The sequence below is a fragment of the Tauraco erythrolophus genome, chromosome 9 (assembly GCF_009769465.1).
Source record: "Tauraco erythrolophus isolate bTauEry1 chromosome 9, bTauEry1.pri, whole genome shotgun sequence".
Classification (NCBI taxonomy): domain Eukaryota; kingdom Metazoa; phylum Chordata; class Aves; order Musophagiformes; family Musophagidae; genus Tauraco; species Tauraco erythrolophus.
This window is the reverse complement of record NC_141473.1, coordinates 17,061,016-17,074,457: the sequence shown is the minus strand read 5'-3', so window position 1 is coordinate 17,074,457 and position 13,442 is coordinate 17,061,016. Positions and strand designations below refer to the sequence as shown.

The window sequence follows — 13,442 nt, the reverse complement described above, 5'->3', positions numbered from 1 at the left end:
TTTTCTGTACATCAGGCTCCTCATTGATAAGTTTTCCTTCATTCAGCTCTAGTCTTACATGGTTGTTTACTCTAGAGGGATAAAATCTGAGGAATTAATATGTATTTTTATTAAAGTGTATGCTATGCTCTGCTTGGGTTGACTACCCAACTCTGTTATGAGACTTAACTCCAGTAAATTTATACTTACTGTATTTTCATTTTATTACTGTTAATAGATCATAAAAAAATACCTGAATAATTTCTTCTATCCTTTCATTTTTTTTTTAATGTTAAATTTATTTTTCTTTAAAGGTGCAAGATAATTACTAAGAAAACTACTATTATGTAACAGTATGAAACTGTTGATAAAGACATCTTAAAGATATTATGGTCAAGCAAATCAGCCTGAGTATGCATTTAGACTCTGAAACCATCGAAACATAGTGTTTTGCAAACGTCCATTTCAGCCGTTAACATAGCTTTTAGAGTTATACAGATGCCACGTGATAAAAAGCATACAATGTTTTTCAGTTTGTAGTTCCACAGTTAAAATTATCTACTTTATTTCTTACTGTGATAATGAGAGGTCAGTCAATCCTCCTGCATGGCTTAACAGAAGAAAATACTCAACCAGAATGCAACTACAAGGTGAAATGGATAAAAAGGGACAGGAAAAAAAAAGTTGTTCTACATAGCAGAAATATTATAGAATGAGCCTCTTACACTCCACAGGAAAATTTTTGGGAAAAATCTGGAGAGCATACATGTGTTGAGAATATGTGCAAGGGATGATAAAGAAAAGATTGAACAAGTTATTAAAAGTCTTAATTTAAAGTAAATGAATAAATTATACTTAGACATTTCAGTTGATACTTTCCTTCACAACTAAGTGGCCTTAATTCAATTTAGCTGAATTCATTTCCAAATTAATTCAATTCAGTTGAACAGAATTAAAGTTACTTTGATTCTGGATAAGGATGCCCACTTAGGATTTCACTTAAACACTTTCAAAATTAATTCAGATTAATTTTCCCTAATATCTGCATGTAGACAAAACTCCGAGCAAAAAGGGAAATGAAGAAATGACACATAAAGTGCCACTGGAAACTATTATTTCTAAAATAATCTCTTTAGCAACTTAGAACTCATTATTTTTAATGTAATTTTATGCATTATTTCAATTTTGATGCATTATTTCAATATCTGCTTATTGAAACCTACAGAGGAGATAAAGCTTGTGCTTTCTCAATCCCTTTCAACTGTTAAGTAAAATGGAGTTGGTACTAATATTTCTTTGCAAATCAGTGTGGTATGCTCTCACAACAGCACAAGAGAATGTTCAAGCAAAGTTAATGACACATGAGAAAAAGAGTTGAAAAAGAGTTCTAGTGCTAGAAAAGTTTTCGTACACTTTTTTCTTCTTCATAGTTGTGTGAAGACATCACTATAGCTGTACGTGAAATCTGTAGCCTGTTCCCTTCTTGCACTGATATTTAATTTAGTGTCCTAAAGTTGTGAACCTCACTCCTGTACTTGTTCACTGAGCAGAATAAACATCTCCTCCCTGACTCTTCACGTTATATAACAACTTCACATGACACATCTGCACATCTTGCCTACAGAAGATGTATTTCATTTTTTGATTCTCCTACCCATAGGCCAGTTGCAGAAGATCCATTTCATTTAAAAAAAGTTTATCCTCAGATTCTAATAATTATTAAAAACTTCCATTATATGAACTGAAATATAAGGTTGTAACAATTGTACTGTTGTACCACTTTCAAGGATACTGAAAAAAATCAGCAAATGCATGATAGCTTGTATCAACTGTATACATGTTCCTGAAAATGGAAGGGATATTGGAAGAAAATCATCATCTAGATACCTTACTCTTGCTAGTGGTAATAGTGTTTTACAAGAAGTAGGATTGCCAGGGCATGTCCACTATGTAAGCAACTACTACTAGCATAACCCTGAGCAAATACATTACCATCTACCAAGGATGAGCGAATATTTAGGAGAAGCAACTAGTTACCAGCTCATGCTTACTGAATACTTACTGAACTATCTTACTTTCACTGATGATTTAAACTTGACATATTAAAGCATCCCTGAGCCTAATGCTAAGAGATAACCTTTTAGAATTTTAATAATTAAGATATAAAATTATGCCCTAGTCACTTTATGTTTGGTTTTGGGTTTGTTTTTTGGTTCTTGTTTTAAAGTGATGACAAACTGGGTAAGATATTTCCAGGAATTTACAGGTCATTAGCCAAAGTAAACATAAGACTCCTTTTTCAATGCGGTGATTCCATTGGGATTATACAATAGTAAATCAGGCCCAAATAGTCACAGCAGTAGGTTTCCTGAGTATTTATTGCGGACAGTCAGCTATCCATAGATTTTAACATTCACTGCTAGTTTTCAATCATGTCTAGAGTGATGTTTCACACTTTAATGAATCACCAAGGAACAAAACACTGGGAACCACTGTAGCAAAAGGTACCCAGTGAGTCTGATCCTCTTTGAAAGTTCTCTCCTTAAAGAAAAGCTAACAATTGCACTGTGGAGGAAAACTTAATGCTGACGCTTGCTTCTGCAATTTCATTTGATTTGTTATTTCACAGAATAAAGCTAAACTCTAAAGGTTAAGATGTGCTTTATTTCAAATACACTACATATATTTTGACATATACTTCCATTAGACATTGACTTACTACAGACTTCACTTACATCAGACATGAAATTTCTGAAAAGGAAAGATTAAAATATAGATGCCAAATCAATCAAGTACATTGAAAGCCCACAAAGACTGAAAACCATTGTTCTGGTGAACAGGATCTGTTAATAAACCAGTATGGAATGCATACGTAATCCTATTTTATGTGGAAATTCAGAAGGTACACATTTATATGATCAGTACTACTTCAATAGTATATTTCTGATGTTCTGTGGCATTTCTGGAGATGACTGCTGTCATCAGAAGTGCAGTGATAAAGGTTGAAGAAACACAACATAGCTTGTTCAGTTCAATGAGTCTGATAATTATATGCAACTTTGATAGACTATATTTAGTAAGAGTTTCAAATCTATTAGACACTTTACACAGTACTGATCAAAGTGAGCTTATGAATTACGGGAGGCTTTCTGTAATATAATGTCACAGAAATATGATTTATTTATTTATTTATTTTAAGTGTCAAGTCCTAAGCTTACTCTTTCTTTCAGAGTAGCAGCATATGCTGGTCAGTGAAGCATATATTACACAGCTGTTACATCTACTGTATGACCTGTACATATTGAATTAGCCATTGTGTTTTTCAATTCTGGTTCATCAGACTTTGGATCTGATGGGCTTTAATCTAAATTTGGAAAAAAAAAAACCCAACAATTCAGTGTTATCTTGTTTATCTATAATACATAGCCTCCAGCCTATTTAGATCTAAAACAATTGGCCATTTTTTATTATTTTAAACAGTAACACAGGATGTATGAAAATATTCAGTACAAGGATTAATGGCAGAAAACCTCCAGGACTGCAGTTTGATAGTGTATGAATACATATTTCATAGAATCATAGAATGGCATAGGCTAGAAGGGACCTCAGAGATCATCTAATCCAACCTCCCTGTCATGGGCAGTGATGCCTCTCAACTAGACCAGGCTACTCAAGGTTCCGTCCAACCTGGCCTTGAATAATTGTATGCACACAGACAGGATGTTAACAGATGTGACCTTTTTAACAATCATCATCACTCCTGTTCTCAGATTTTTACATTTGCATTCATGACACATTAAGAAAGAGAGCTTATTTTTACATCTAAGAACATATATTATATAATCTAGTAAATAAATAAAAACAAGTGACATACTTAAGACCTAATCTATTAAGATGTCTCAAAACTTCAAATTGTTTTTTTTCCAAAGAAGGAAACAATTTCCTGTATTGATAATCTTCTCAGTACTGTCTGTTGTTGAGAAATCCTTAAGGCATATAAAGATGGATATAAAAGAGAAGTACCACTGCATATCGTTTTCTCTATATATTTTTCTCCCGAAGCATCTAGTGTATTAGACTCCTACTAGAGGCAGGAAACAAGGCTAAACTGAGCTTCGGACTGACCTTTTGTGGCTCCACTTATATCTCTAAATTCATCACTTTTCACTAACATTTGAAAGAACATTAGATTCAAGTTTTTTTTACTGAAGTACTGAATCTTTCTAGCTAATATTTCTAGCTAAGTACAACTGTAACTTCTGAATAGTGTATTTTAAAATTACTTTTTAGTAACTCACTGATACCAACAGAAGAAAGATTTACAAGGCCTGGATGAAGAGTCATTTAAAACCATTTGTTTTTCCTCAAGTTTATTAAGGAAATCTAATTGTCTGTATTTCATTATGCAGTTCTCTCAGAAACAAAGCAAAGCTGCATATGAGTTTCATTCCCTCAAAAGGATAGTGAAGCAAATTAATTCACTTAGAATGACTGCTTGTATATGAAGTTATACAATGAATATCTATTTAGAATTCCTTTCTCCATAAAACAGAGCATAAGTGCTTCATTAAAACTAATCTGGCACTAAAAGCAGTAAGTTCCTTCACTGAAGATTTGGAAATTCAGTTAATACCTGTAAGTTGCTTCATTGGCAGTTTGAGAGTACAATAACAATAATTTAGAATAATGAATTAATTCTTATGTAGAACTATGGAATTTTGAAGATGTAAGTTTTATAACTCACAGTCAGGAAGTTATGCTATGATCACATCTTCATTTTTCAGGTCTGTATGTACTATGTTAAATAACAGTTCAACTGATTTACAACCTTTCCCTGACATATTTAATTTATATTATGCCAACCATACATAAATCAATAATGCAGAGTTCCCAGTATGAACATGAATCAGCAAAGCAACATTCAATTAGTTAAAAATCAATTTCCCATTGAGATGGGCTCAAGAAATAGTATGCACATCTTTGTGAGATGCCCAGTGACACAGTAATCATGCACTCTTACATTCTACTTTACAAGTGTAACACATGGCATTCAGTCTAAAATGGCAGACAAGAACAAAGAATTACAATCTCAGTCAACTCTCCTAATAACACAAGTCTTGTCATAAAGTTTTCTGTGTATTTAAAATAAATAAACAACTGCCTCCTTCTCCTGCCCCCCTGCCCCCCTAATCTCTCCCTCTTCCCGCACCCTTCAATACACATTTTAACAGAGCAGAGAAGGATCTCATGAGGACTGTACCCAGCAAACTGATTCCAAGTTAACTATTTTTACTCTTTCCTTCTCTAAGTCTTTTCTACTTCATTTTCCCCCTGTAATTTTTTTTAGGAGACATTCCCAAAGTTCAGAAAATAGATAAAACTCAAATAGCTTATAGGCACCATAAACACAAATGCTACTTTTCCATGTGTGCACTATCCCTTCCAGAATAACTATTGCTAACCTCATGTTAGCAATAGTTCTATGAAGTGATAACAGTCAATGAAATAAGGAAATATTGAATCCTTTAACCCAAAAAAGAAACTTGATAGATTCCTATGAATATCTTCATGATTTTTTTTTTTTTTTGAAGTAAAAAGAAATAAGGGGTGAATTCCTTCTCCCAGCTAAGCTCACCAAAACCACAGAAACAGCACTCTGCTCAATTAAATAATTTCCTCATAAACAGTAAGGCAATATTTGCACTTGCATTTTAACTCAAATTTCACTTCCTGTGTCATGGAGACATGGTATGTCTGAAGCATACTAATCTCTTCATGAATCAACTCATTGGTATAGTAGTCTCTTCATAAATCACTTTGAAAGAAGCATTCTAGATAATTGCGCCCCTAGATCTACACAGTGCTCAAAATATAGAGGCAACATACCCACTTCCTGGACTGAAAATTTGCATTCCATTGCTGACTTTCACTACATATTCAGTAACAACTACCTATCTGGCTATATATATACATAGTCTCTGGAAAACTCCCACAATATAAAAATTATAGTGTCCTAACTATCACAGAAAAAATCACACAGATCAATTCTACAGCCATAAAACCAAAAAACACTCAAAAAAATCTTTGATACGTGACCTCATATACTGCTGCGTTTTTCCTGAGCAGATCCTTAAGAGTAACCCCAGCCAACACTGTCACTTCGGTAAGGAAAAAGACTGTACCTTTCAGTGAGTACCTTTATGCCATATGTAGGCTTTGAATCCTCCAAAAGGAACCTCCTCACCTCTGTGCCATTGGCCATTTCTCCCTGATTGATAATCATATACAGCTGGAGACTGAGAAGTCAGGAAACAATCAGAGTTTCTAGAAGAACCCACATTCAGAAAAAAAAATTCCAGCCATTATCACCTGCTAACCATCAAAGCATTCACTTTTAGTGAACTCTGTCATCATCAAACTATTTGTGGTCCAATGTAGGCCTACAGGAATCGAACCAACCCAGAAATCAAGCCAAGGAACAAACAAAAAAAACAAAAAAAAACTTTTAAACACACTTCTACAGTTACTACAATTATCTGTTTAGAAATTTAATTTAATTCTGTAACATTAAAATAGGTAAAAATTAATTAGCTAAACACCCACGTAGTGAAAAAGGTTTTGAGAAACAAAATGTAATTATTTATTGGATGTTGAAGTATGTTCTGTTAGCTGGCATCAATCTTCCTCAGTGAAAATAAAACAGGCATTAGAAAGAATTTAGAAAAGAGTAGTTGAAAATCAACTTATACGCAGTTTTATAAAAAATGTAAAAGTTAATAATTAGTAGAAGAAGAAAATTAGAGTTAGGGTGTAATTCCACAAATGTCAATGCAGAACTGGGAATTTCACTAGTACTCAGTATTCTACTTGTTCATTATTACCTTGATACCGTTACGTTAACTTAAAATATATTCTAACAGCTAACGTACTGTGTTATTAACTGTTACAGTGTCAATGTGTTTTTGTTATGAGATTTATCTTAATTAGTGTACAAACTATTATTTAATAGTAGAATGCAGATGAAGGAGTCTGATATTTTATAACAAGCAAACTAATCTTACTATGCCCTTTGGGAAATCCTGAAGAGGACTTTTCTGTAAGAAGGGCTATGGTGCAGAAAATCAGAAGAAAACAGTCTTTTACCCAACCATTGTGGATGAGAGAGCGATGGCATATCTCTCAGATATATACTGACAGAATACACAAAATCAATATGATTCATGTCTATCCAGGAACAGAAGCTTCTTTCACAAGAAAGCAAATGCGAGTTGAAATAATGGAATTTTGTATCAAATACAAGTTGGTAATTTTCCAAGTCCTTTTGTCCTTGTATTTATTCTCTTCAAGCTATTCAGATTTCGTCTCACTTTTTCATACACATACAAGTTAGAAGTCCAAAGTGTACATAGCATTAAAGGAGAACCAGTTAAATAACTTAAAGTTTTAAACATAATGCACATCTCCGAAACACCAACACCATAAACAGAAAACATTTCCAGGTGGCTGATGTTATTTGCACAATAAGCTTTTTATCTGCTAAAAGAGAACTAGCAAAGGGCAGATAAAAAAAAAAAGAAGGGGCATGAGCTTGTAATTACACATTTAAAAGCTTGTTTCTATTCTCAAAAACCATAATGTATGTTAATTTTTATTTATTGAAACATGTGTTAAATAGAAGAATTGTAGAAACTCTTCTGTACACCTAACATAATTGACATTTGTCACATATGCACAAAAAATATTTTGGCACTCTCTCATTTTCTCAATGTTTAGAAAGACTGGCCAGAGCAAGATAGCCATCCACATGATGACTATGAAAGTCTTCCAAATGAAGACTATGGTAGTGTGTGCAGAGAAAAGAAGGTATATTGAACATAGAATACCAAACTACAAATGTTGATGGTTTCATAGAAGGCATAAATACATAAACACATTGGTTTGAGAAGGAATAGTAGTAAGAGGTATAATATACAAATGTGTGATTAGAGTATTCTGGAAGAAAAAAGAGAGGGGCAGTTTGTCTTGTCTGGTTTTGATTTTGAAATTAAACCCATCTAATCAACTGAATGATAGACATTTCAGCTTTTTCCATAGCTAGTACTCAGTGTACAATCTAAACACACCTGCAAGCAAATTAATGCCTGTACAGAAAATATTAGTTTATATATCATATTGCTGTAACTCAAAATAAGAAATTCTTCTCAGATCTTTTCTTAGTACTAAATGCTTTTACTTAGTTTAAATTTTATTTTAAAACAAGGATTCAATGGCTGTAGTAAGAGAGATACCAACAGCTACTTTTTATACCTCCTAGATATTACATCTAAGAATGAAGAATATAAAAAATTTCTTTTTAAATGCAAAAAATATAATGAATGTGGTTCTTCAGAATATTGAATAAATAGATACCATACATCTGGGTAGATTCTAAATCAAAATACAAACAACTATAGGATAAAATTTAAAACTATATTTTAAAGATAAAAAAACATGTAGAATAAATATACAGGGATGGGGCAGGTAAAATAGAATAAACATTAAAATCTCAGCATCAAAAGTAGCCGTCTTTGGTGCAACTTGCAGGAAGTATCTTCCTGTTGTATTAGATTTTCATTGAGTTCACAAATTCTATACATTACTTCGAATTCTAAATTTCCTCAGCTAATCTTATTGCCTTGAAAAATTCTGTACCCATGCACTATAAGCATGGAAAAATTTATCAAATGGATACACAACTAAATGAAGTTAGTAACAATAAGCACATGGTTAAATGAAAGTACTTTCCATAACCAGGTTCATAGGTGATTAGCGTATACATACCATTACAAATTGCCAGTGCAAGAGGAAGGTTCCTGTTAATGAAAATGTATGAGAGCTATAAAGAGCTAGAAGACAAGTTTTCAGATGCTGTTCCTTTATTTTTTTCACTGAAAGAGGACAAAGTATTGATCAAATCTTGGTCAAAACCAATTGTTTTTGCAGAAGTACTGTAGGAAACCATTTTGGAACCTGTAGCTGGGTAACTGCACATCTTACACTCTGGCTTTGACACTTCCAGTGTAAATTATTATTTACACTAGAATTAGTTCTTGCATGAATGAGAAAGTTATTATTGCACCTTCTACTAAGCAGCTTCCAAATGGATATAATTAATTATCTACAGAGATCCTGAACATTTCACATATAGTGGATTGCAGGAAAGGCACTTTCATTATAGGATCTATTTTTCTGCACCTCCAAACTTTCCCCTTCACAACTCCTCTCTGGGTTTTTAATTCTGTGCTTTATCCTACCTCAAATGCTTTGTCATTTGTTGGTGGAAATCTTTGCATAAAGTTCTTTTCTGCACTCCTGTTAAATTTACATAGGAATTTACTATTATTTATACATTATTTGTATGGTCTGGCATTCAAAATCTATTCTATGCAAAAGAAAACCTTTTCTTATATACTGATTGTATATCTTCCAGTAAGTATCTTAGACAAGAATATTTCTAAAATTGTATAATATCTCAAAGTGGTATAAGCAAGTAATCATAGGATTTTGTCAAAGCACTTCAGAATTTTTTTTCATGGTTAGCATGTCTAGTACCAAACATAGTTCCAATTTAGCTTTTAACATGTTATTGCACAGACATCACCTGTAATACAACCTGACAAATCAAAAGGTCAGTCTGGCTCAGAGCATATAAGAAATAGATAGAAATGAAAAGTTAAATGGAATGCATGGAGAATATTATAAGGAATTCAAATTTCAGAAGTCAGGGATTACATGTGAAAATATAGAAATTTTGAAACTTAACTTGCTAATTCATTTGTGTATCAGAAGCATAATTAAAGAGAGGAAAAGCCTTTTTACTTAACAAGTGTTTTCAATAAGCTGAAACCATAAATTATGTTAATAAAATACTTTCCTTAAAGTCCAAGCATGAATACTGAATCTACAGTCCCCTGTATAAACTACATATTTGATTATGATAGTACAGGAGGTTTACAAATTAATTTTATGTTGAAGTAATTTTAGTGAGTCAGAGGAAGGGTTAACTGTATAACTGATTATCTTTGCACACTGGAGATAGTTCACAGGATCAGGTTGGAACAGAGATTAGGTTCGAAATATGCTTCAGGTCTGATATCAAGTGGGAACCAGACACTGGATTCATAATGAATGGCACTAAAATTTCATAAGGTATTCTCACATTGTCCAAATTCAAATGTTACAGCAGCCTTGCTGGTGTGTCACTATCGTGATATCTTTAGACCACAGCCAGGTCATGGGACAGAACTGTGCCTTGAGAGCATTCCTGTGACAGCATCTCAGTCTGGAGTCCCAGTCTGGGAAGATGCCCTTAAGCCTATTTAAACAGAGATGAAAAGAACCATTGTGTCAAAATACAAGCCGCTGTATCAAAAACTAGGAAGATATATCAAAGCCATTTTTTTCCACCCAGTACAGTCCAGTCAGGCAGGAAAGGCTCCCTACTAACAGCAGAAATAGGATCTAAGAGAAGTCATCTGGGTCTAAATCCTACCAGAAGAAACTTTTCATTTGCAATAGTGAAAAATTATTCTTTTCAACTTTTCAGGTTGGTTACTGGCTACAGAGTCAAAAATAGATTTAAAGATAAAAATTTCTGTATCGAACTGCAATATTATTTTGCTTTAGGGTATTTGGAAACACTGCAAGTTAGTCTACAAAAGATATACCACATATTTGAACTAGAAGTGGATATAGGTATATTTTAACAGTTATCTCCTGAACTTCAGGAGATACGGTTGATCTCTTTCAGTGCCTTTTGAATTATTTCATTTTCAAAGTTTATTCAGCTGGGTTTTTTTTACTTATTTATTTAAATTTTTAATATTTCTTCCCCTTTTGAGGGCTCTCTACCCCATAATAACCAGATCAAGTTAAATTATGTACAGACAATCACTGACTAAATTTGTATCAATATTATACCATTGCCAAGAAATATCACTAGGGGTAAACTACAAAAGTTTTGATTGTATTATTAAGATAGTTCGTGATCAGCTATTTCAGTCTTCTTCCATCAACTGCCCACAAATTACTTCATGAGTATTCATTTTTTTAATTTATTAGTGCAATTTGTTAGCAACAGACAAATGGCATAAACAATTGTTTATGCTTAGTGAGCAGATGATTTACAATATTATACATTTGAAGAGGGCTACATTTTTGTATACAAAATCATATAAACATTCTATTTTAATAAGCTTCTAAAGGACAACTTTTCACATTTTTATTACAAGTAAATTAAATTTCTAATTACTATTTGTACTTAGTGATTTTAATTAGATTTTTTTTTCTTTATGATTAATTCTATGTTAAATAGAGGAAGACTCTAAGAATATCCTCAGCATTTAAGATGAAGTTCTAAAGAGACATAATAATGAGTATTACTTTAAAATATAGTGACTAAACATTGGTAACTACAACAAGGAACTCCCACCTCCATCACAAATTCTCTACTTTCCTGAACTTTAAATAGCACAATTAAGTAGATTTAACGTTTGCCTCCACTGAGCAAACATAGAAATAATTTTGCTAGTAGATGATGATAAAGAATCCCATTTTCTGTTATCAGCTACAACTCTATAGGTCACTCTATTAAACAATAAAGAAATGCATCTAATTTCAGAATGAAATAAGTAGTGCTTAGCCTAAAGGTTTCAGAGAACAACAATGAATGAAAACATCCTGCTTTTCAGGATTAAGTTAAAGGAATATATTCAATCTGTTTATTCACATATCACATTTAAAACCTGAGTACACTTTACTGCTAAAACCTAAAGTCATGGTTTTCATCTTATGGATGTCAAACTCTTCTCTTTTCAGAGACAACTTTCTCTTTCCTAAACATAGACATGTTAACAATGTCCACAGAAGAAATTAATTCCATTGCAGGAAACAAATTTAACATATTCCTCCATTATTAAGATGACTTCTTTTTACCAGAAGATCCTGAGAGCATAAACTACCGTATCACTGACTGCACAGTCTGTACAGAAGATTAAAATGCACCAAAGAGAAAGCAACTTCTATCAAAATACTTTCAAAGTTCAACAAACTAGTAATATTCTCCAGAAAAGTATCATTTTTTCATAGTAAGTACTTCAAGAAATAAGCCTATTAAACTGAGATTCAACTGAAGGATAACAAAAATTCAACTCTGCAATACTTAAATTTAATAACATGCTCAGCCAAATGCAAAATTCCATTTCCTGCTAGATCAAAATTTAATTGTTCCACTTCATTATTTGATAATAACAGTGCATTCTATTAAAAGGCTTATTTATTATTGTTTTTCTTTGGCTACTACTCAAAAACTCAAACATAACACTCTCCCTCTGTATAAAGTTCAGAAGATAGAAAATATAATAGTTTTTTGTGGAAGTAAAGGTAATTTTCCTAAAAATCACATTTTTTCAGTGTAAAATCCCTTGAAAGCATCTCACTAAAACAAATATTTCCAAATTACTTTAAAAAGATTGCCTACACATAGAAAAAATTGCAAATCTGGACCCAGAGAAAGAAACAACAAGACATTTACTCATTTGTATTCACATCCTACAATCCAAATGTTTATATTAATGGAATATCTGTCAGCACAACAAAATATGCTACACCAGTTTAAGACCACTTACACGCTGAAATTATTAACCAGTTTACAATGCATAAACATTTTCCAAATCGGTATTCTGCTTAAAGATACTATTGAAAATACACTGAAATGGATGTTATATTCACGATTGTACTGACTTACTCTGGTAGAAGAATTCACCAAGGAACTATTCAAATTGCCAGTGTTGCACTTGAAATTCAAATGTTGATCAGGATGGTAATTTGCTTCCCAGCTTCCCAAATCAGGCACCACTGACTTGTCAGAATTTGCAGATATTTTTTGGAAGGCAGTGCAAGTCATTCCTGTGAAACTAGATGGCTTGATCATAAAGGCCTCCAGAGCAATATTACGAGATACCTGTGAAATCATTGAGAAGCAGATATGTTGCTAACTCATTAGGCATAATTATATTATTATACATGCATTGTGTATTTACTGTATATACTTTGTAAAGGACTGCGCAGACACACACTTCCATATATAATTCGTAGGGTAAGAAAGAAAACTGAACTTATTAAGAAAACTGATTAAGAATTCCACAATAACATAGTGTGTTTGTTTGAATCTTCTTTAGGAATATATCACTTTATATCAGTTATATCAGTTATTATTGTATCATTTTTGCAATTGTGTCATTATCAGCTTCAACAGAACAAATCTTGATTTAAAGCAATACAGTCATAAAGTGAATTCGCAACATCAATAGTAGGAATTTTTTAAAAATGAACAAGGATACGCTTTGTACCTCAGAAATGAAACAGAAAGATGCTGAGCTATCTGGTGATGGACTGTTTTTTTACAGATCATAGAATATTGAACA

General features: G+C 32.6%; 1 protein-coding gene across 1 annotated transcript in view; it reads right to left on the bottom strand.

Moving 5' to 3' along the window:
• The window catches only part of LOC104378168 (adhesion G protein-coupled receptor A3-like), a 293,441-nt gene that overhangs the window by 114,588 nt on the left and 165,411 nt on the right, over positions 1–13,442 (bottom strand). The window contains exon 12 of the mRNA XM_086616497.1: positions 12,764–12,979. Within this exon, the coding sequence (XP_086472623.1) occupies positions 12,764–12,979 (216 nt within the window). The remainder of the gene's footprint in view (positions 1–12,763; positions 12,980–13,442) is intronic.